Genomic DNA, 20,494 nt, shown 5'->3' with positions numbered 1-20,494 from the left:
CGGTTCTGACAAAGTGAGTTCCAGGTACCATGACATGTTAAGGGACGGGAGTTGGTTTAGACCGGATGTGTGCTCCCCAGCTCCCCCATGCTTCACCTGCTTGCTTCACTAGCCTCTCAGAAGGTTAGAAAACAGGTCATTTAGGATTCTCTAAAAACGGCACCCTTGTTAATGAGTGGGGGCAGGGCGGTTGTTTGGTCTTCCTCATGTTTCACCCAACTACTTAAACCACAACAGAAATTAAAGCAACACTACCACCCAACTTCTGGCAAAAAAAAAAAAAAAAAAAATGTATTTCCTAGATTGAAGATGAACAGGACTAGTACTTACCAAATGTATCAAGTATGTCGGTGATAAGGACAAATTTGCTTGGGTAGAACTGAATAACGCCTGTGTCTGAAAGAAGCTTTGAACACTAAAAAAAAAAGAGAAGAGAGAAGGAAATTCACTGTGTCGTGTCTGACTTGGTTGCAATGCTCCAGGCCTGGAAAATTAATTTCTACAAACAAGCACAGGTGCTTTCCATGTGCCAAGCCCCATGCCAGACATTGGAAACATAATGAGAAGCAAAACCACTGTCCCTCTGACAAGGTGTTGGGGGGCAGACCGCTCACTACAGAGCCTCTTATAGAAACACTCCATCACATCCCTCCCAAGAAAGCCACAGGACTGAGGACTCTTATCCAGAAGGGTCTTTGCTTATACACTGAACGAGGGTCAGCATCAAAGTCACCAAGAGAGGTCAAGGACACCTCTCCCATCAACGTTCTCACAAACGACTCCAGCTTTGTTCCAAGTGCTTTTCAGCACAGCTTCCTCTGGTTTATCTCAGGATGGTCTTGCTTCTTCAACATTCTTTTCTATGAAATGATGCCGTAAGTACATCTCCAGGGTTTCTTAAACGAGCAACTATTTTTTTTTTTAATTGAAGTATAGTTGACACACAATGTTAGTTTCAGGTGTACAACATAGCATTGTTGCATATTATTATACATTATAGACAACTCTATACAGCTCACAAGTGTAGCTACCATCCGTCACCATAAAACATTATCACAATAGCAATGACTATATTCCCTATGCTGTACATTTTATCCCCATAGCATCTATTATTTATTCTCACTTCCAAATTTCCCTCTAAAAGGAAACATGACAAGCTTCAAAGAGCACATTTCCCTGTAACTATGATATGCAACACTAGGAACATTTTGCTCAATCCCTATGCCTGTATCACTCACACCAAAGGGCCCTTGACATGTTCAGATCTTTTTTTATTTTTTAGAGACAGAGCGTGAGAGCGTGAGCCAGGAGGGGCAGGGGGAGGAGAGAGAGAATCCCAAGCAGGCTCCATGCTCAGCATGGAGCCCAACACGGTGCTCAATCCCAGGACCCTGTGATCATGACCTGAGGTGAAATCATGAGTTGGACGCTCTACCGACTGAGCCACCCAGGCACCCCGACACGTTCAGAATGTTTAATGGAAGACTACAGCCACAAAACGTGGCCCTAAACACCCCAGATTAAGTCATCTTTTATGATCAGAAACAAAAAATCTGTTTCTTCTTTGGAGAACAAAACTTAATGCCCTGAAATCTTTACGAATTCAAAAGTAAGCACAAGGAACTAAATAATTTGCCATCTTCTATCATTCCAATGCTTGACCTTTAGATACAAATATGTCACTTAAAAACAAAAGACAGAGTCCGTTAATATGCATTTCCAAAGTGCAAAGATTGGAAATAATGTCTGTCATATCAAGAGGTAGGCTGATATGGGTTTTCCGTTTGGCATTGTCACCCAATTTCTAAATTGTTAAATTCACAAAGTTTCTCCTTAGCATTACAGCCTAAAGGCAAACAACATTTCTGTTTTGTGAAACACCCTCTTACAGCCACATGTTTTTGGGGGGGGGGGTGTGGGGGAGAGAAGGGCGAGGGAAACGTAAGCTGTTAAAACAATGGTGTTGACACCAAACGTGGCATTTGGACGTTTGTAGAAATCCATTTCCAGATGCCTTGCTTTGTGTTCTTCATATGCCCTTTATGTGAGCTCCAACTTCAACAATGCCCCATGAGATTTCAGGGCTTGGAAAAAGCAAACAACTCTGAATCCTAGAGACTGTTTACAATACATAGCCCTCGGTTCCTAGGGATGTGACGTCTCCTGAGTTCCAACCCAGAGCCCCTCAGAGAGGAGTTACTGCCCAGTGGTGAGATGAGAAGACAGAATTCAAACAGAAGATTGCAAATTAAACACAGCTGGGGCTTCCCAACATCTGTGTACTGATTTTTCTCCCAAGCTGGTATCACGGAACATACATTTCACACGAGAGAACAGGAAGCGGAATTTTTTTTTTAGGTCCACAGTTAAAGTCGTAATCAGGTCCTAAAATGAAGTTCCCCTTAAATCACTATTTTGAAGATGCCAGATTTTTAAAGCCTTGGTGCAGTTTCCTAAACAAAAATTAGGCTTCCTAGGGTGTGTGTTAAAATTACAGATTCTTGGGGCACCTGGGTGGCTCAGCTGGTTAAGTGTCCAACTCTTGATCTCGGGGTTGTGAGCTGGAGTCTTGTGCTGGGCTCCATGCTGGGCATAGAACCTACCATAAAAAAAAAAAAAAAAAAGATTCCCTGGCTCCATGCCAAACCTACTGGTCAAAACCTCCAGCCGAGGTACCAGGGAATCAGTATTTTTAACAAGGGCTTCAGGTGACAGCAGCGCTGGAACCCAGGACACACTGCGTTTGTGATAGCCACAATCTGCAGCATACTCCGAACGGACTGAGCATCCCACAGCCCAAGTGTTCTCAGCTCTGGAATCATCTGGGAAGCTTTTAGAAATAATGGCATCTGGGTCTCACTCCCAGAGATTCTGATCAAGCTGGTCTGGGGTGCAGCTCAGACTCAGGACATTTTTAAAGCTCCCAAGGGATTCTGATGTGCAGCCCAGGTGGAGAAGCACCATGGCAGACACTTCCTGAACGGCTGACTGATAAACTACTCTGCCTGAAATACTTGCTATGGAACTGATTAGCACTGCTGGAAAAATACTAAAAGGGTGTTTTTCATTTTTTCCAATTAGCAACATTCTACAAGGACACTAGGCAGTTTCTAGAATTCAATATATATCTACATATATACATATTGGATATGTATATATTTATATACATATACATATATTAAATAGCCCAAACAAAAGGATACAGTAAAACATAACCTAAAGCCGCAAACTAAGAAAGGAAGATGGATCAAAAGAAGCAAGCAAGCAGACTAATCAGAAGACAATTACTACCAAAGATACATGGAAAAAAATCTTAAAAATAAGAAAAATACAAACACCATTAATGGAAAAAATGAGCAAGAAGAATCAACCAAAGCCACTCTATGGAGAAGGAAACCCCAGCAGCCAATAAACATGTGAAAAGAGGCCCAAAATTATAATCAGGGAACTGCAAATTAAAACCACAATACAATATGATTTTATTACCTTCTAAATTGGAAAAATGATAAACAGAAAGTCCGCTCATACCAAATGTTGTGAGGCCACTCAACAGCACAGACTCAAACAGCCCGAGTGCTGCTAGGAGTGCGCGGGGGCACAGCTGCGAGGGAAAGCAATCTGGCATTGCCCGGTCAAGCTCAAGAGGCACATGTCCAGCACCCAAGCAATTCCACTCTCAGCTATGGGTCCTCACCTCCAGAGGGGCCAGCAGACTTGTCCAGGAGTGATCTTGGCAACACCGTTCATAACAAAGAAGAAAAAAGGAAAAACCAGATGCCCATCGACAGAAAGAATGATGCATATTTTATGCATCAGGAGACGCACTACTGTTAAAATGGCAAATCTCTCTAACTGACCTAACAAAGTCAACACAATCCCCATCAAAATCCCAGTTTGGGGGTGGGGGGTGAGGACAGGGCAGGTAGAAATAGGCGCATACTAAAAATCACATAGAAATGCAAAGGACCCAGGATAGCCAAAATAATTTTGTGGGGCAAAAAAAAAAAAAAAAAAAAAGAACCAAGTTAAAAGACTTACACTAACCAGTTTCAAAATTTACCATAGGGGCGCCTTTGTGGCACAGTCGGTTAAGCGTCCAATTCTTGATTTTGGCTCAGGTCCTGATCTCAGGGTCATGAGATCGAGCCTCGTGTCAGGCTCTCCGCTCGGCATTTTTTTTTTTTTTTAAGATTTTATTTATGCATTTGACAGAGAGAAAGAGCACACAAGCAGGCAGAAGGAGAGGGAGAAGCAGGCTCCCCGTGGAGCAGGGAGCCTGACGCGGGGCTCAATCCCAGGACCCCAGGATCATGACCTGAGCTGAAGGCAGATGCTTCACCGACTAAGCCACCCAGGTGCCCCAGCACGGAGTCTTCTTAAGATTCTCTCTCTCCCTCTCCCTTTACCCCTCCCCACTGCACTTGCACACTCACGCACGCGCAATGTGCGCTCTCTCTGAAATAAAATAAATCTTTAAAAAAATTACCATAAAAATATGGTAATCAAGACAGTGTGGTACTAACATGAGGACAGACTTACACAGATATTTTGGAATTGACTTAAGAGTTCAGAAATAAACCCCTACATTTATAGTCAGGTAACTTTAACAAATGTGCCAAAATAATTCAATAGGGAATAGAAAGCCTTTTCAACAAATATTGCTGAAACAACCAGATATCCACATGCGAAACAAACAAATCTAGACCCTTAGACTAGACACAAAAATCACTTCGAAATGGACCATAAACCTAGATGGACGAGCTAAAATTATAAAACTTCTAGAAGAGGGGCACCTGGCTGGCTCAGTCGGTAGAGCATGTGACTCTTGACCTTGGGGTTGGGAGTTTGAGCCCCACTACGGGTGTAGAGATTACTTAAAAATAAAATCCTTGGGGCGCCTGGGTGGCTCAGTTGGTTAAGCGACTGCCTTCGGCTCAGGTCATGATCCTGGAGTCCCGGGATCAAGTCCCGCATCGGGCTCCCTGCTCAGCGGGGAGTCTGCTTCTCCCTCTGACCCTCTCCCCTCTCATGCTCTCTCTCTATCTCATTCTCTCTCTCAAATAAATAAATAAAATCTTTAAAAAATAAAATAAAATCCTTAAAAAAAAAAGCTTCTAGAAAAAAAACAAAGGAAAAAATTCTCATGACCTTGGGTTAGGTTAAGAGTTATTAGCTACCACTCCAAAATCATGAGCCAAAAGAGACAGTTGATAGATCGAATTTCGCTAAAACCAAAAACTCCTCCACTCCAAAAGACACTATTATGAAAATGAAGACAAGCCACAGACTAGGAGACCATCCTCATAGATCAGATACTTGATAAGGAACTTGTATTGAGCATAAAGAATTGTCAAAACGTAACAAGAGGGGCGCCTGGGTGGCTCAACTGGTTAAGCAACTGCCTTCGGCTCAGGTCATGATCCTGGAGTCCCTGGATTGAGTCCCGCACAGGGCTCCCTCCTCAGCAGGGAGTCTGCCTCTCCCTCTGACCCTCCTCCCTCTCATGCTCTCTATCATTCTCTCTCTCTCAAAAAATAAATAAAAATCTTTAAAAAAAAAAAGTAACAAGAACATAATGTGATTTTTAAAAATGGGCAAGTCATATTAAATCTTTCACTAACAAAGATATAAAAATGGCCAATGAGCCTATGAAAAGAAGCTTGACCTTATCGGTTGCCAGGGATTGCAAATTAAAACCACTCATGAGATACCACTTCAAATCCGCTAGGGTGACTGTAATCGAAGTGACAGACAGTAATGCGAGCGTCGGAAAACAAAGGAACTTGAACCCTCACACCCAGCTCGTGGGGATGCAAACGCAAAATGCTTTGGCCATTTCTCAGAAAGTTACACATTCCCTTATCACAGGACTCAGCAATTCTACTCCTAGGAATCTACCCAAGAGAACGAAAGCCCGTGTCCACATGAAGACTCGTACGCAAATGTTCACAGTGGCATCGTTCGTTACTAGCCGGAGTGGAAATGACCTCAGTGTCCATCATCAACTTGTTAATGGGATAAGTAAGATGTGGTTCTCCATTCAATGGCATACTATTCAGCAGCAAAAACGTACAAAGTGCTGATATTGCAGCACAGACAAACCTCAAAAACATTATGCCAAGTGAAACGATCCAGAGGCAAAAGATTACATGTTGAATGATCCCTATGAAATGTCCGGGAAAGGCGAATTTATAGTCAGAAAGCAGATCAGTGGTTTCCTGGGCCTGGAAGTGTCAGGGTCTGACTGCAAACAGGCTTGAGGGAATTTGGGGGAAGGGGTAAGAACATGCTCTAGAGGTGCCTGGGTGGCTCAGTTGTTAAGCATCTGCCTTTGGCTCAGGTCATGATCCCAGGGTGGTGGGATCGAGCCCCGCGTCCGGCTCCCTGCTCAGTGGGAAGCCTGCTTCTCCCACTCCCCCTACTTGTGTTCCCTCTCTCGCTGTCTCTCTCTCTGTCAAATAAATAAATAAAATCTTAAAAAAAAAGAACATGCTCTAAAACTGAATTGGGTAATTAAGTAACTTACTAAAAAGTCACTGAAATACATTTCAATAAATCCACCACACAACAGAATACCTTACTGCAGAGCAAATAAAGTGAACTGTGCTCATTTCTCCATACTCTGCCCCACCCCCGATTCTCTTTTTTGGTTAAAGAAGCAGCCTTTAAAGTATCGAAAGTAAAATAGTTACTATTAACCAGATGTGAAGTTAATGAAACACTTCCAAGGTTTTTTTCTTTGAGAAGACATGAATCAAATCTCCAGATGTAAAAACTCTCGGACATCAAGTTCTCTACACTCCAGTCCTTTATGGGGAGATGTTGCCAATAAAAATACTTCGAAAAAGCGCTTGTTAGTTTAATATTTTCTTACTTGAGCCTCTCAGCAAGCAACCCTATCACGTGTATCCAGGATGAGAGGACTCTTCTTCGGGAGTATTTACTTTGTAAACTAACAACAGTGATCGAAGGGAAATGAATTCAGGTTTGCCTCTGCCATAAAACACCAAAAAAAAAAAGCACCGGCTATATGAAGTGTCGTCTTAAAAGACTTCAACTACCCAGTGTCAAGACTGCCAGACTCCATCCCTCTCTCCAAATCAACAGGTGAGAAAACAAATGTCACATTGCCATGACATTGAACAAGAACAGGATTATATTTTTGAAATAAAATGCTGTTCTGAAAATCATAATGCACACATGAGTCCTTTTACAGTGTACTTCTGAGCACGTTTTGCCAAGAGACAATGACTGAAGGGTCAAGAAACTGAATAAGCTCTTTTCCTTACAGAACTTGATCTTGTGATCCAAGAGCTGTCATAGGTCAACAAAGGATTCAACAAATGTACCTCGCCTAACACTGTCAACATGTTTTGTCACATAATTATGCAGAATATGAGCCAAAAATGCACATAACAGGGACACACAACCATAAGTCCCAAAAATACAAAGGAAATCTGATCAAGGAACCCAAGACAGTTGGTCAATCTTTAGTTTGTACAAACCATAAATGTGTCGGTGGATGTATCAGGGCCAAAAAACTGCACAATCCAGGGAAAATCATTAATTCTGTAATCCAAGCTGAAGGTCCTGGAATTGTGCAGTATACAACCTGTGCAGCTGTACATGGTGGCCCCGGGATTAGGTATCTCATAAAAACACAGATTCATCATCAAGGCCTTTCAAAGGAAGTATGTGAAAATGGAACAGATGCAAAAAAGTAGGGTAAGACCCTGAAGGCAGGCCTATGAAAAACCTTAATTACCTATAAAGGAGTTTTACATAGGAAATTCTCAGGAAAGGAAAAAAAAAAAAATCACTAGACCTGACCTGGATGACTATTTTTAGAGCCTTCACTTTCTGGTCCGAGGCCCAGGCGTCCTTCAGCGACTGGTTGAGCTCCTCAATGCGGTTCACATAATCCTGTTGAGTCAAATTCAACAGTTCCTTTTGGGATCCCTGTGGGCAGAAAGTAGGAAGGTGTAAGCACAAAAAGAAAAACAACATTTGGCCACCACCCTGTGAACAATACTGAGTATTGGCTGAGCTTCGGTCTCTAAGTTTTTCTCATACTCCCAACCAGGACTGACAGTTTCATCTTGTGACTGAAGAGGTTCTTTTGAGTTTTCTGCAAAAACAAGCAGAGCACAGGCACTGAGACTGACCTTGGAGCAAGTCAGACCTAAGTCAGCCCTCAGCTCAATGATTCAGATAATCACTGGGAACCACTGTGTGCCAAGCAGGGGACACCAGATGCCCGAGACAGAAAGATGAGCAAAAAATTTATTTCTGCACTAATGGAGTTTCCTATACAGAGGATGAGATGGATATTAATATAAATGGAGATAAATGCTCCAGAGGAAACAATTCTATGAAAACCTACATCATAGTTCACTGAATCTGAGGTGCCCATTCTAGGAAGCACAATTCTTTGTGTACCACTAAGTTAGAAAAAAAAATGCCACTCACGGACATGCACTAATTGAGAGACGCAGCCCAATTTCAGGGACATTCAAATGTGGGGGAAAAGGTTTATCTCAGAATGGAAGAAATACAGTAACGAAGGAATGGACTCTAGACTGGTGGTCGAGAATGGTTTCCTGGGGGCGCCTGGGTGGCTCAGTCAATTAAGTATCTGCCTTCAGCTCGGGTCATGATCTCAGGGTCCTGGGATCAACTGAGCCCTGCATCGGGCTCCCTGCTCAGTGACAAGCCTGCTTCTCCCTCTCCCTCTACAGCTCCCCCTGCTTGTGCTCTCGCTCTCTGTCAAAGAAATAAAATCTTAAAAAAAAAAAAAAAAAGAATCGTTTCCTGGAGGAAGGGATGCTTGAGCCAAACACTCAGGGGTGTGCAGGTATTACTGGACAATGGCGAAAGTGGGGGGTGGGGGCTGTTAACTAGACCATGGGGAGTGCCTTCAGGACAGAGAGCCGACCACAACAAAAAGCTGTGGCAGAAGGAAAGCAAGATCATCACAGGGATGAAATAAACAATGAATGTAAAGATTTAGCAGAGCCTTTGGCACATGGCACCTGCTCATTAATCCTTGGCTGTTGTTAAGTGCTATTTATTTACAAAGCTCACAGGGGTGAGGGTCCTGTTAACCCACACAAGACCATGAACTAAATCTTTTTTCTATCAGTGTTCCCTGGAATCCAAAGCAAAGAACTCTTTATTAAAGAAATACAAGCAGAAGGTTCAGGAAATTTGGACTGATCCCAACAGATCCCTGAACTGCAGGATAGGGCCCTCCTTGTCCCTTTGCAGTAGGAAGAGCCGCGTGACTAATTTGGGCCAACGGGCTGTGAGCACAGTAGCACGTGTACCTTCTGGGCTGAGGCGGTGAGAATAACCCTTTCTCAGCTCTGCGGTGATGACCTTGGAAGCCATCTGTTGAGATGGCAGCATCTCAAGATGGTGGTGTGTCTGTCACCTTCACTGGATGAGTAATGTGATAAGAAATAAACTTCTGTTACGATCTCAGAGGTTCATTTGTTAGCACAGTACAACCCAGCCTTGCCCTGACTAATAAGCAATGTTTGCCTGGAAGCCAGGGGGCAGCCATCTGCTGCTTAGAGCAAGGAGCAGCAAGAAAATCAATCTTGGAGGGGTGCGGGGGTACAACAAGTACAGAGTCAGTGACTGAATGCTACAGAGAACTGAGAAAGGCAGAGGGTGGCTGGCTAGGTGTCTGGGTGATTATTTAACTCCTGGTTCCAGGCTACCATACCCTTGGGCTCAGGTAGTGGCCTTGTATCCTTCAACAGAGTCCCCATTTGCAACTGAAGCCAGCTCAGGTAACACTTGGATTAAAGAGCGTCGATGAAAATGCTCAGGAATTCCTCTCCTGCTAGCCAAGGTTGGCTGAGGACATGCAGACCGAGGCTCCCGGGCACCCTAATTCAAAACGTGTCCTTTCTGAATTGGGAAATAAGAGGGTGGGCGAATAGACTTTGCTGAGCACCCAACAGCTCTGGTCTCAGAGCTGGAAGGACCCTGAACTGAGGGGAAAGATGCAGGACAGAGCGATGGCACCTGCCATCACAAGGCCCTTTGTGGATTTCAAAGCATTACCACTGTGTCCAAACAACTATACTCTTTATGCCCATGTTCTAGTTAGGGATGCAGATATAGGAAAAGGGAACACCCAAGGGCACTCTGCTTGTCGGCAGTTGAGCTAGGTAAGGCCTCCAGACTCAGGTTAAGCCTGTGCTGACAGCAACTAACAAGAGCACACAGCATGCACTGGGTGTTGGTCCAAGCACTTGATATGCATTAACTTATTTCATTCCTCGAACAACCCTAAGAGGCAAGTATGATGCAGCATCCCCCATTTTACAGATAAGTAAACTGAGGCACAAAGCTGTTAAGCCCCTTGCCCCAAATCCTGGAATTGCCAAACGGTAGAGCCGAGATTCAAACTCAGGCAGTCTGGCTCCCGAGTCTCTTACTCAGGACGCTAGGTGGCCTCTCTAAGTGACATCCCAGGGGACGCAAACTCCCCTGCCTCCAGGGGCCAGGCCTGTAGTGTTCATAAGTGAATCGGGACAGGAAGGACTGTATAACCTGGATGGCACATGCCCTGGTTAAATGCAGGAATGTGGACCCTCAGTTATCAGGTGGAATTAAAAACAAAAACAGGGGTGCTGGGTGGCTCAGTCGGTTAAGCGACTGCCTTCGGCTCAGGTCATGATCCCAGGGTCCTGGGATCGAGCCCTGCATCGGGCTCCCTGCTCAGCGGGAAGCCTGCTTCTCCTTTTCCCACTCCCCCTGCTTGTGTTCCCTCTCTGTCTCTCTCTCTCTGTCAAATAAATAAATAAAATCTAAAAAAAAAATAAAAAATAAAAAAACAAAAAACTAGATTTACATGTGAAATTCATCAGTCTTAAGAGTTTGCAAATGAGTCGTGTTCTCTAAAAGCATGTTTTCTGAAAGATTCGTGTGAGCCACAGCAAGCCAGCAGAGGCCTCTGCACAAGGTATGATTCTTTTTCCTGTGCAAGGCGCTTCCCAGGGAGGTGACTCCAGCTGGCTTTTCCAGTTAGACCCTGTCCCCACACGACCTGGGTCTGCTCAGGCATCACAGCGACAAGACACGTTCAGAAAACCAGCCCAAGGCAGGTCCTGCGCACTCAGCCAACTGCACCGTTGGCCACTTCCCCTGGATCGACTGGTGCCTCGGGAGGAACGAACACAATGCGCAGCTTGGGAATTACCACCAAAACGCATCTCACTTAGGAGAAACAAAAGCGCCGATCCTCCCCGCGCTCGGCCAACAACTTGCTCACTCACCTCTTCAAAGTCATCCAGCTCCTCTAGCCTGGTCCGAACCTTCTCCGACATGGCGGATGTGGCAGTCCCCGCTTTGCCTAAACAGAATGGACTGATGTCACACAGGTGGCTTTCTCCGTCCCCAACACCCCCAAGGGAAGGCATCTCTCACTCTCCACCTCAACGTGAATAAGGGGACCAGGGAACAACTTCATTACAGACAACTCCGAGAGTTTGAAAACCATGTCCTTATATAACCAAAGTTCCACTGCAAACATTTTCGCTCAGAAGCTGCCCCCAGAGCTCAGTGGGCCAGCCTTGAAATGGTTCCACACTCCATTCGGTATTTACAAACTTTTCACTGAATCATTTGTTTTCTAAAGAAAGGCAGACCAGGGAAGGACGCCAAAAATCCATCATGCCATTGTCTTCCACCAACAAAAGGCCCTCTCAGGCTTGGCCTCGGTGTGGGACTGTCACACTCTGATACCCACTCTTCAGGCAAACAGGGCTAGCCACGCCTCCTACCATCACCTGTCAGCCGATTCTCACCATCCCATCCACGGGCTGGCGGGACAGAGACCAAGGGACGCCCTCTGGGGCATGGGCCAGCAGAGTGAGGCTGTCTGTCCAGCTGGCTCTCCAGCGCTCCTCATCTCAGAAACCTTTCCCCATCTGCAAGGGGCTTCTGTTCTAGATCTGAGTTCCCCCTGCTCCTGCCCCCCAAACTCATTCTCAGGATCAGAAGTTCATTCTTTGAAGACACTGGCTACTTCGGTCTGGTGTCAGCTCAAAGATTTGTTTGGGATCAGGCTGAGAGCATGGTGCAGTTATTTAATTACCAACAAACGAATCCTTAAGTTTCCAAATAATGTTTGTTTTTGTTTTTTTACTTCGTTTCTACTGTTCCCTTCAATTTGAAATACAATATGTAAAGTGCATACATGTACATTTTAATGGATAATTATAAAACCTTGCGACCACCACCCAGCCCAGATACGGTTTTGCTTCCTGTTCACCGTTATCTTTAGTTGATGAAATTTACCCGTGTTGTTACACAGAACTGTTTCCCTGCTGTTTACTATTTTCCACTATGTGAATACACCACAATGTATTTCTTATTCTACTGTTGATGGATGTTTGGGTTGTTTCCTGTTTGGGGCTACCATGAACGATGCTGCTGTGAACATTTCTATGTCCCTCGTTCATAGACACATACATTTCTTCAGGGCAGCGCCTTCTCAGACTTTTACAGGAATCACTTACAGATGAATTAGCATGCAACTCGGATTTTCAGTAGGCCTGGCAGGGCCTGAGACTGCCTTTCTAATGACTCCTAGGTGATGTCAACGCTACCGGCCCTTGGACCACACTTTAAGAAAAACATGAACTTGGGTAAAGGTGGAAAACGTTTTCTGTAAAGGGCCAGATATAAATATTTTAGGTTTTGTGAGTTATATAGTCTCTGTCACAGGTACTCAACTCTGCCATTCCAGCCCCAAAGCAGCTGCAGACAATATGTAAACAACCTGGCATGGCTGTGTTCCAATAAAACTTTATTTACAAGCTTAAACAGATCTGGCCTGCAGGAAGTCGTTTGCCAATTTCTGGCCTACAGCATATCCTAATAGAACTGCTGGGTCAAAGGGTTGGCCCAACTTCAATTTTAATTGATAACCACAAAAGTGCTTTACACAGTGGTTTTATCACTTTACACTCCCACTGGCAGCACAAGAGTGCCTGATCCTATACGTTCTCACCAGCAAGTCATCTCATCAATCTTTCTGATCTTTCCAAACTGGTAGATATGCAACAGTCGGATTTATTTTTTCATGGACTGGGGTCAAAGTTACGGCCCTAACAAAGGTGTTCCCACTCTCCTCATTTCTAAAGTGTTGCTCCCACCTGCAGAGGACAAGGGAGAATTGCAGCTGCCATACTAGTGATCTGCACACAAATCACAACTGTGCTCACCTGCACCCCAGTGGCACATGAGCTGTGTCAGGTGCCTTAGAATCACCTGGGAACTTCAAAAAAGCACTTTGCAGGGGTGTCCTGGTGGCACAATCGGTTAAGCATCCAATTCTTGGTTTTGGCTCAGGTTGTGATCGCAGGATCGTGGCAATGAGCCCTGCATTGGGCTCTGCACTCAGCATGGAGTGCGCTTAGGACTCTCTTTCCCTCTCCCTCTGCCCCTCCCCCCCACCACACTCTCTCGAATAAATCAATCAATCTTAAAAAAAAAAAAAAGCAATACCTGGCTCCCACTCCTCAAGGTAAATTCAACAAGTGCAGTGGGGCCCCGTGGTATGTGTTTGTATGAAAGTTGCTCAGGTGAGCCTGCTGCAGAGCTAGTTTGAGGTGCACTGGTCCAGAGCTTCTGACCATGTGTCCTGGCAGGAGAAACTGAGGACCGCAGTGTTCACGGACCAGTCGTCAATAAGACTGCGACTCCTGTCCCCAATGTATCTGCCTTCTCACAGGGAGAGGGTAAAGCCTTAAGGCAAAGTAATGGATCTCTAAAAAGGAGAATTTTAACTATTTTCCAGCTGGTGAGGAGGTACTCAGAGAGGAGACTACTACCGCTCTGTAACTAAAATCAGACAGTGAGCTAATGTTTTACTCTTAGAAACTCCTTTGGTCTTTTTTTTTCCCCCACTAATCATATCAATATGTATTTCAATTCTACTAAGTCTGTACATAATCTAGGAAAGAACAGCTTTAATGGAATTAAACACCAGACCGGATACTACAAACTTTTTTCCTTTGTGAAACTATCTAAAGGTTATGCGAGAATTCCCCATTGAGACAGTAACAACAACAAAAACTCACCTTTTTCAGATCCCATAAACAGATTCTGCAGAGGCAAAAATAATTTGTTAATATTTTTTAAAACTGACTAGTTTCTGCAACAACAAAAAACTTGTAAGACACTTTACTCAAGTAGCATGAAGACAACACGACCCATCATTTTCCAACAAAGCTACTTACTTATCCAAATGAAAAACCGAACTATTTAATCAAAGACAGAAAACACAGCTCACGAGAAACTACGGCAGGTTCAAATTTCTACACAATTCAGGATGCTCAAAGTGAGCCAACAAATAGCAAAAATTTTCAGGGCACCGGCATCACGGGGTTGCCTTTACCTTCCTCTCAATCGGGGTTTCACAGCCTTGGTGCTACTGACATTAGAGGCTGGAAAATCCTGTTGTGTGGGGGCGGACCCGGGCACTGGAAGATGTTTAGCAGCGTCCCTGGTCTCTACCCACTAGATGCCAGTCACATCCCCACAGCTGTGACAACCAAAAATGCCTCCAGACATTGCCAGGTGTCCCCTGGCAGGTAAAATTACTCCTGCTTGAAAAATCACCACTCTGAAGTAAGTCAATGCATTCAGAAAATCAGAACAAAACGACTAGTCCAGCGATTCTGCCTGCACCCCCCTCACCCAGCTCCAGCCCTGAGAGGAAGCCAGGAGGGGAGGGATCCAGGCAGAGCCTTCCCATTGCCCACTGGGTCCACCCCTCCTCCCTACTCCAGCCCTGATTTCTGAAGGGCACGCTGATCACCACTTCCCAGCTTCCCTTCCACCTGCGTCCGGCCCATGACGACCTTCCAGACAAATGTGACTGGGTGTGTGGAGGGGGGACTCTGGGAGGGGTCCTCAAATGAGCAAGGGTGCATCCTACTTTCCCCTCTTCTCCTTCCAACAACTCAGATACGAGGGGACACTGGACAGGGCAGGACAGAAAGAGCTGCTGTTCCAGCCCTGGACCACCCACCTCTGAGCTGCTTTTCAGGGTCAAGAGAGAAACGTCACCGGTGAGGGCTTTGGTTATAAGCTCCTGAACCTCGTCCTCAGTAACACGGGCATTCCCCTGCTTTCCCTGGCTGGTCTCAGGTCTCAGCTTGGAGCCAACGACTCTGCCTTGTGGCCACCCAAACAGTGAACTTCCAGTTCTGGAAGAAAACCTGAGCCACAGCAAGAAGCACACCTTCTTCGGGGGTGGGAGCTGGGGGGTGGGGGGGAGCAGGCTCCTCACATCCTAACTCAGACCTCCCCAGAGATGGGGCTCCAATGTTCCAGTTCTTCCCCTGAACTGTGCCAGAGCCCTGATTCTTAACACATTTTTTGAGAAACCAATGAGCACATTTTTCTCCCAACTAACGCTGACACAATGAGGAAAACGTACGGAGCCCAGGAGTTGGGGCAACATTAACTGTGATGTTGTGATTTGTAAGAAATCCTATTCCTGGCACAGAAGCTCCTACTACCCTTGGGATTTCCCAAGGGATGAGAGTGGTAAAGGTGTCTTCTGTTAACTGACTTTTGGACCCACCTAAGGATGGGGACAGGTTTCCAAGGGAAGCAAAATTAGAACTTTCAGTCCCAGGCCCTGACCTCCAGGGAAGGGAGAAGGACTGAAGGGTGAATCAATCACCAATGGCCAATGATTTAATCAATCATGTCTATGCAATGAAACCTCCATAAAAACCCAAAAGGACTGGGCTCAGAGAGTTTCCAGGTTGGTGAACAGAATGCATCCACATGCCACCATGCAGGACCCCCAACTCCACGGGGAAGGAGGTTGTTTGGAACCTCACTCTAGGTCTCTCTTCCAGTGGACGCTAATTCGGGGCCTTCAATATCCTTGTAATCTAGTGAGTAAACCGGTTTCCTGAGTTCTGTGAGCCACCTCACAAATTAGCTAAACCCAAGGAGAGGGTGGTGGGAATCCGACGCACAATCAGATAGCCAGAAGCACAGCGGACCACCTGGACTCATGACCCGAGGGTGAAGTGGGAGAGAGTGTTGAGGGACCAGGTCCCTATCCCATGGGAAGTGACACAATCTCCGGGTATCTCTCTGTGTCAGAACGGAGTTGAGCTGCAGGACACCCAGTAGGCATCAGAGAATTGCCTGGTGTGAAGGAAAATCCTACACACGCACTTGGAGGCAGAATCATAGTGACGAAAAGCAATTACAAAGTCCAAAGCGGGCCCTGGGGGAAGAGCATACTGGTACTCACGATGGAGAGCTTTTCTGTGGTGGTGTACCGGGCAAGGATTTCTCCTCGTTTGTTGGCCCAGGGCTCGAAGTCGGATCCTACGATGGAGTTCTCGTCTCTGTCTCGTCTCTTTCTAGAGCTGTCCTAAGGAAAGGCAAGACAAGCTCTCAGCCACAGTACTGTTTTAGTCTTTAAAAACAAAGTATAAGAAATCAAGGTGATGGGGCGCCTGAGTGGCTCAGTCGTTAAGCGTCTGCCTTCAGCTCAGGTCATGATCCCAGGGTCCTGGGATCGAGCCCAGCATCAGGCTCCCTGCTCAGCGGGAGGCCTGCTTCTCCCTCTCCCACTCCCCCTGCTTATGTTCCCTCTCTCGCTGTGTCTTTCTCTGTCAAAGTCAAATAAATAAAATCTTAAAAAAAAAAAGAAAACAAGGTGACTACAGTTGATAGCAAGCTATCATAAAACTGAAATTTGCTAGGAGAGTAAAACTTAAATGTTCTCACCAAATTAAAAAAAAAAAGTAAATATGTGAGGTGATGGGTTTATTAACTAACTTGATGGGGGAAGTGCTTTCACAACATATACAAATAGCAAATATTCAGGGCACCCCGGTGGCTCGGACCATTATGCCTTGGCTCAAGTCATGAACTCATGGCAGTCGTGGGATCGAACCCCAAGACAGGCTCCATGCTCAATGGGAAGCCTGCTTCTCCCTCTCCCTCTGCCTGTCAAATAAATAAATACTTTAATTAAAAATGAAAACAAAATTAAACAAATGTAAAAAAAGACAAATAGCAAAATCATGTTCATATTTTAAATGTCTAACAATTTCACCAATTATATCTCAAAGCTAAAGGGAAAAAAAAAAGTAAGCAGAAGGCAGACAGTCTCTCATTGCAGAATAACACAAATCTAAAAGGTTTACTAGATAAAATACTTTTCCGGCCAGTTCACCACAAATGGCCAACAGACAGATCAAAAGACACTCAAACACGTTAAGAATCAAGGCAAGGCAAACGGCAAGTGGTCATTTTTCAACCACCAAAATGGCAGAGTTCAAGTGCCGAGAATATCCCAGGTGGCAAGGCTGCGGGAAGACGGGCGCTGCCGGCGGTGCTAGAACACGGTGAGGCCCTCCTGGAGAGTGACGTGGCAGTAGCCCTCAAAACCTTAAACACACATTGCCGTAGCCGGGGACTGAACTTCTAAGAAGTTATCCTGCAGGGGCGCCTGATGCTCAGTTGGTGGAGCATGCGACGCTTGATCTCAGGGTTGTGAGTTCGCGTCCTATGTTGGGTGTAGAGATTACTTAAACAGAAAAGTCTTTAAAGAGAAAAAAAGGATGGGCACCTGGGTGGCTCAGTTGGTTAAACGACTGCCTTCGGCTCAGGTCATGATCCTGGAGTCCTGGGATCGAATCCCGCATCGGGCTCCCTGCTGGGCAGGGAGTCTGCTTCTCCCTCTGACCCTAACCCCTCTCATGTGCTCTCTCTCATTCTCTCTCTCTCAAATAAATAAATAAAATCTTTATAACAAAAAAAAGAAGTTATCCCACAGAAATCCATGCACACCGAGACGTGTGTCTGGTCGAGGCCCGGCATGCCATGGCCAAGACAAGGAACACCAGAAACAGTCCACGTGCCCAGCATCAAGTAAGTACTCGTTCTTTAGGATGCAATGCAGCCATTCGAAATAAAAAGACTGCTCCCTAAGTATGAACACAGAAAGTTCCCCAAGACACCCTGTCAAGTTAAAAAAAAAAAAAAAGTACTCGGAGGTGGGCAATGCCAGCTGAGAATGATGGTTCAGAGTGTGGATTCGGAAGTCAGCTGGGCTGGGCTTGAAGTCAGCGTCTGCACGTTCCTCCTCCATGTGGGCCCCTTCAGAACACCTGTCACATGGCGGCGTGAGCCCGAGAACTCGCTGAGAAAATGCCCACCACACGCTTAGTAGATCCGGTTACTGCTGTAGTTGGTACTCACACAGGAGCAGGGGTATAAATACTCAAAGTGCTACCGCAGATAGATCCCCAAGAAAATACAAAGAAGGGGCGCCTGGGTGGCTCAGTCGTTAAGCATCTGCCTTCGGCTCAGGTCATGATCCCAGGGTCCTGGGATCGAGCCCCACATCAGGCTCCCTGCTCGGCAGGGAAATGGCTTCTCCCTCTCCCTCTGCTGCACCCCCTGCTTGTGTGTGCTCATGAGCTCCCTCTCTCTCAAACAAATAAAGTCTTTAAAAAGAAAAGGAAATACGAAGTGATAGAAGAGACACTGAAAACACTGATCACTGAGGACCTCAAAGGTGGCCAACAGGACGCAGGCTTCATTGGCAGTGTTTAACTCTTACGTGAAAAATCAGCGATCTACTTATGTAATTACCTAAGAATAAATAAATAAATAAGGGAATTATAAAGGGTGAAATTAAAACCAAAAATGAATTTTGAAACGCCTTCATAAAGAAAGGAGGGGTGGCCTCCGTAAGCCGGACCCTGTGGGCGCCTGGATCAGCTGAACAGTTACAAACATGACGCCCCCCCTCACCCCGCATGACCTGTGCAGAACGAAAGCAAAAAAGATGAAAAGCCGCCACCCCCGCCCCCGCAGGACCGACCACCAGCGGCTGCATTACCGTGGCTGCGGGGTCCACCGTGGCCGCGAACATGGAGAGGGGGTCGGTCCCGTCCAGCACGCTGCTCAGCGGGTCTAGCACGGAGCTGGAGGACGAGGAGGACGTGGAAGAAGTGCTACCTTTCCGGCTCACTTTCTTGGTCTTCGACTCCGTGACCTGTGGGGAAAACCCAAGAGGTCAAGTGGAAGTTTCCCAAGACGTTTCCCAGAGATACACTCACATGGGTTTTTGCTCATTCCCTTCACTGAAGCGACCACTGCTTTGGGTAGGAACGCTTACTTTCTGTGACAAACGGACATGACTCAGAATCCCAGCTATGGAGGAAGGGAAGGCACAGAGTAGGGGTGAGTCAGAGACCGGGCCATTAGGACCCAGGAGGTGAGCTCTAACTGCACCCGTCGGGCCCTCTTACTCAAAGCATGGCCCTGGACAAGCAGCATCCATGTCACCAGGGAGCTGCTCAAAAACATGGGCGCTCAAACTCCCTCTGGGATATACGGCATCAGAGCCCACATCTTCACAAGCCTGTCAGGTCACTCACAAGGTGCCACAGGTCTAGGGAGGGTCATGAACCAGGGCACGCCAGATACCAGGCTTGTCACGCTCTGAAGATGGTCTCAGGGGTGCCGCCGAGCTGTCCTCACTGCCAAGCAGTGGATGCCCCGCCTTCCTTTTCAGAGAACTTCCCGATGCCACCTGCTGGTGAGTCCTGAGGGGTGGGGCAGGGTGAAGCCATGTCTTTGGTCCATTGGCCTCCAACTCCCCCCAGGTTCAGATGACCAGACTGGGGGTGAACCCTTGAGCCAAGAGGATCCAACCAGAGTCTCTCTGCCTAAAATTTAGGACCAAATCCAGAAGGGCTAAGTTGCCCTCCACTCTCCTCTTGAAATGAGAAAGCTATGAAAACCCAGGGGCCAGGGGTGGAGGGACAGTAGCGGACACTTTAGGAAGGTATCCACAGGGAGGCAGAGGAAACCCATCTTCAGAGAAAGAGAGAGAGGGGAGGACGGGATATAATAGAATGATGGAGAGGGCTGGATAAAAGAGAGCCTAATGGGCCTTTGTCTCTGGTTCTGGGAAAGGGGGCTCTAGTCCCTGGAGTATCTGTCATTCACAAGCCTCTCAGTCATACCTGATTTATGCTAACGAGATGCCGCAGCGTGGCGGCTGGTCACAAGAAGGACCAAGCCTGTGAGCACAGCCAGGTGATATCAGCCTGACCTCAGGGTTCAATCATGTGGCCAAGGAATCGCTCCACCACGCTCATGTAATAAAATCCCCAATTCAAAGTGTGGACACACCAAAGTTCAGTGAGCTTCCTGGTTGGTGGACACACGACATGTCCACAGGCTGAGGGCATAGAGCTCTCTGTGATCCCGAACCTTCCCAGACCTCACCCTAAGTGTCACTCAGCTGGCTGCTCCTCATCCGTATCCTTTATATAAAACTGTAAGGACAGTACTTTTCTGAGTTCTGTGAGTTGTTCTAGCCCATTATCAAGCCTGAGGGAGATCTTGGATATGCAGCCAGTTGGTAAGAAGTGCAGGCGGCCAGTGGCCTGGGGTCCCCCAAATTGGCAGTGGG

At 46.3% G+C, this 20,494-nt stretch overlaps 1 protein-coding gene across 2 annotated transcripts in view; it reads right to left on the bottom strand.

Annotated features, from left to right (window-relative positions):
* VPS35L (VPS35 endosomal protein sorting factor like) overlaps positions 1 to 20,494 on the bottom strand; it is a 115,023-nt gene that overhangs the window by 85,024 nt on the left and 9,505 nt on the right. For both annotated transcript variants that reach the window (XM_028091667.2, XM_028091668.1), the window contains 6 exons: positions 18,911 to 19,066; positions 16,304 to 16,426; positions 14,103 to 14,127; positions 11,292 to 11,368; positions 7,831 to 7,959; positions 331 to 415 (listed from right to left, as the gene is read on the bottom strand). In XM_028091667.2, the coding sequence (XP_027947468.1) occupies positions 331 to 415; positions 7,831 to 7,959; positions 11,292 to 11,368; positions 14,103 to 14,127; positions 16,304 to 16,426; positions 18,911 to 19,066 (595 nt within the window). The remainder of the gene's footprint in view (positions 1 to 330; positions 416 to 7,830; positions 7,960 to 11,291; positions 11,369 to 14,102; positions 14,128 to 16,303; positions 16,427 to 18,910; positions 19,067 to 20,494) is intronic.

Source organism: Eumetopias jubatus, unplaced genomic scaffold (assembly GCF_037043125.1).
Source record: "Eumetopias jubatus isolate StellerSeaLion01/CBP00866 unplaced genomic scaffold, mEumJub1_p1.0 scaffold_12, whole genome shotgun sequence".
Taxonomy (NCBI): Eukaryota; Metazoa; Chordata; class Mammalia; order Carnivora; family Otariidae; genus Eumetopias; species Eumetopias jubatus.
The sequence above is the reverse complement of the archived record's forward strand: the minus strand, read 5'-3'. Positions and strand labels throughout refer to the sequence as shown.